The following is a 4,215-nucleotide window of genomic DNA, read 5'->3' on the forward strand; positions in this document are numbered from 1 at the left end:
TGTTTTTCGACTTTTTACGACACTGAGAAGAGAATAGAATAAAAGTGAAGGCTCTAGGTGGCTAACCCTAATTCGGTAAAACAAAAAGAAAATAAAGCTTGCTCTAATGGCCATTCAGACCTACGGCCCAACCTTCCTAAAGCCCTAGCCGAATTTCCACTTAAGCTCTATCACATGCCCGGCATATGCACACAAAAACAAAAGTAACAACACGCTTACCTTGTGACTTGAACTCTGGCTCCCCCTAATCATCCACACGTCACTCCCCAAAGACCTAGGTGGCGCCACATGCCACTTTACCACAAATATTTTTATGTCCTATTTTACCACCTCAATTTTAAAAGCCCATATCGCCAGAACCCTCTCTCTCCAAAATTAACATTCAAGAATTGACTAGAATTAAATTTACTCTTGGGCCTTTTAAAGGCCCACCAACATACTCAGACCCACATAGACAGTCGAAACACAGTATTTCTAAAATTCTTATTGCATCGCCTCTTCTGGCTCCCAAGTAGCTTCATCTCTGCCATAATTACTCCAAAACACTTTTATCAAGGGAACTGACTTCCTTCTTAGAACCTTAACATCACGACCCAGTATCTGCACAGGCTCTTCCTCGAAAGTCAAATCAGGCCGCACGTCAACCTCTGCAACTGGCACGACATAAGTAGGGTCAGAACGATATCACCTTAACATTGAGACGTGGAAAACATCGTGAATCCTATTTAACTCCGGAGGTAATTCCAATTGGTAAGCCACAGGATATACTCGCTTAAGAACCCGATAAGGCCCAATGAACTGCAGGATCAACTTGCCCTTCTTACCAAACCTTAATATCTTCTTCCAAGGTGAAACCTTCAAGAAGACCATCTCACCCACTAAATACTCAATCTCCTTACGCTTCAAATCTGCATACGACTTTTGCCTATCAGATGCTTCCTTTAACCGATCTCTGATTATTCTGACCTTATCCTCAGTATTCGCTACCAACTCAGGTCCAGGAACCTATCGTTCCCCTAGTTCGGTCCAACAATTAAGTGTACGACACCTACGTCTATACAGCACTTCATATGGTGCCATTCAGATACTCGCCTGATAACTATTGTTATACGCAAACTCTGCCAACGGCAAGTAATCCTCCCAACTACCTCAGAAGTCGATAATGCATCCCCTCAACATGTTTTCCAAAATCTGAATAACCCTTTCCGACTGACCATCCGTCTGAGGATGAAAAGCCGTGCTAAAGTTCAATCACGTTCCCAGCGCCTCATGCAACTTTTTCCAGAACCGAGATGTAAACCTAGGATCTCGATCAGAAATAATCGACACCGGCACTCCATGAAGTCACACAATCTCCGTCACGTACAATTTGGCTAACTTCTGAAGTGAATAGTCAGTGCGGACAGGTATGAAATGAGCACACTTGGTCAACCTATCCACAATCACCCAAACCGAGTCCTTCTTCATCAGTGTCAAGGGTAGCCCACTCACAAAGTCCATGGTTACCCTCTCCCATTTCCAAAGTGGTATCTTTACTGGCTGCAAAAGTCCGGAAGGTAGTTGATGTTCAGCTTTCACCTACTGGCATGTCAGGCATTTCCCCACAAACTCCGTTACTTCTCGCTTCAGCCCAAGCCACCAATACAATTCTCGCAAGTCATGATACAACTTATTCCCTCCAGGATGCATAGCACAAAGTCCTCTATGAGCTTCTTTCAGTATTGACTGCCTTAAGTCAGAGTCCTTCAAAATGTAAACTCTCCCTCGGAAACACAGAACTCCTTCACTATTCAACCCAAACTTAGAAGTTTCCCCTTTCTCAACTTGTTGGAATCGAGAAACTAAAGACTCATCCTTTAACTGCTTTTCCTTAATCTGATCCACCCAGGCTGGCCTTACTTGCAACTTAGCCAACAGACTACCTTCATCATGCAGACTCAAACGAGCAAACATTGTTCTCAGATCAAATACAACTCTACGGCTTAGGGCATCGGCTACCACATTAGCCTTGCCTGGGTAATACTCAAATCAAACAGTCATAATCCTTAAGCAACTCTATCCATCTTCGTTGCCTAAGGTTCAACTCCTTCTGAGTCAGTAAGTACTTGAGACTCTTATGATCTGTGTATATGACACACCTTTCTCCGTATAGGTAGTGTCTCCAAATCTTAAGTGCAAAGATTACTGCTACCAATTCAAGGTCGTGAGTAGGATAGTTCACTTCATGAGGCTTAAGCTGTCGCGATGCATAAGCAACCACCTTACCCTTTTGCATCAACACACAGCCCAAACCCACATGTGATGCGTCACTATACACGGTAAAATCCTTCCCAGACTCCGACTGAATTAATACAAGTGCCTCGGTCAGAACTTCCTTCAACTTCTCAAAAGCTTCCTGTTGCTTCTCGGTCCAAACAAACGGTGCTCCTTTCCTTATAAGCTTTTTCAAAGGTGCTGCTAACACAGAAAATCCTTCCACAAGCGTTCTGAAATACCCTGCCAAACCCAGGAAACTCTAAATTTTTGACACCAACCTAGGTGGCTTCCACTCCAGAATCGCTTCAATCTTTCGAGGGTCCACCTTGATCCCCTCAGCAGAGACAACATGACCTAGGAAGGTTACCTCCCTCAACCAGAATTCACACTCACTGAATTTCGCATAAAGTTCCCTCTCCCTCAATACTTGCAACACAATGCGGAGATGTTCATCATGTTTCTCTTCAGTTTCAGAATACACCAGAATATCGTCAATAAAAATGACCACGAATCGGTCCAAGAATGGTTGGAATACCCGACTCATCAGATCCATAAATGCTGCAGGAGCATTCGTCAACCCAAATGGCATAACCAAAAACTCGTAATGACCATATCGAGTCCTGAATGCCGTCTTATGAATATCCACCTCCTTGACCCTTAATTGATGATATCCAGATTGAAGATCAATCTTGGAAAATACCGAAGCTCCTCTAAGTTGGACAAACAAGTCGTCGATTCTTGGTAGAGGGTACTTATTCTTAATCGTCAGTTTGTTCAACTACCGATAATCAATGCACATCCGCATCGTCCCATCCTTCTTTTTCACAAGCAACACCGGTACTCCCTACAGGGACACACTCGACCTAATAAAGCCTCTATCCAACAACTCTTGAATCTGTGCTTTCAGCTCCACTAACTCCTTCGGTGCCATCCTGTATGGTGTGATGGACACTGGTGCCGGTCCAGGAAACAAGTCAATTCCAAACTCGACTTCTCGGTTCGGAGGCAATTCTGGGAGCTCTTCTGGAAAAACATCTTGGAACTCCTTAACGGTTCTAACTTTATCCACCGTCAGACCTTCAGTCTCCGACTGACTCACAAATGCCAGATAAGCCTCACAACCCTTACGAATCCACTTCTTGGCTCTCACTGCTGACACCACATTGGACAAATAATCCCTTCGCTCACCTATCATCATAACCACCTTACCCTCAGCGGTCTTTAACACCATACACTTAGCTGCACAGTCCAGAGTCGCCCCATGCTTAACAAGCCAATCCATCCCCAGAATGAGGGCGAATTCTTCGAATGGTAACTCCATCAAGTCTCTAGAGAAAATCTTTCCTTGAGTTTCTAAAGGCACGTCTCTATACAGTTTGTCTACCTTAACCGAGTGGCTTAAAGGACTTAGTACAGATACCCCACTTACAGTCTCCTCAGAGTGCACAAACAACGACCCAGATATGGAACATGCAACATACGAATGAGTAGATCCAATATCTATCAAAGCAGTGTACGGCATGCTAGTAATCAAGAACGTACCAGTTATGCATCGAGTGTATCACCCTCCTCTCGGTCACGAGCTGCATACACCAATGCTGGCTGTCGAGCCTCAGCATTTTCGACCCCTCTGCCGGGTACTCTTCGACTCGACCATTTCCATTACCGCCCCTACCTTGTCACGTCCTCTCAGTGGTTGTGGTCCACCTCTCACCGGTTAAGCAACCCTCCATTCTGTAACTTGAACCTGATCTATTTTCTGCTGACAATCCTTTATTTATGCTCCATAGATCCGCACTAGAAACAAGCACCAGAACGTTTCCTATACTCGCGCAGATGTACCTTACCACAGTCCCCATAAACTTGTGTTCTAACAACATACATCAAAACTGCTTCAACTGGTTCTTCTACTCTTGCCCTTTTAGCACTCCTATTTGCACCACCCGAGGGTACCGAATC

The 4,215-nt window shown here is 44.5% G+C and overlaps 1 protein-coding gene across 1 annotated transcript; it reads right to left on the reverse strand.

Moving 5' to 3' along the window:
* Positions 1 to 483: 483 nt before the first annotated feature.
* Positions 484 to 3,577, reverse strand: LOC128283900 (uncharacterized). The gene is made up of 4 exons (XM_053021317.1): positions 3,445 to 3,577; positions 2,650 to 2,718; positions 1,730 to 2,012; positions 484 to 523 (listed from the first exon to the last, which is right to left on the reverse strand). Exons 1-4 carry the CDS (start codon positions 3,575 to 3,577, stop codon positions 484 to 486), a joined length of 525 nt encoding a protein of 174 aa, XP_052877277.1.
* Between the last annotated feature and the right edge of the window lie 638 nt (positions 3,578 to 4,215).

Source organism: Gossypium arboreum, chromosome 11 (genome assembly GCF_025698485.1).
Source record: "Gossypium arboreum isolate Shixiya-1 chromosome 11, ASM2569848v2, whole genome shotgun sequence".
NCBI classification, from domain to species: Eukaryota; Viridiplantae; Streptophyta; class Magnoliopsida; order Malvales; family Malvaceae; genus Gossypium; species Gossypium arboreum.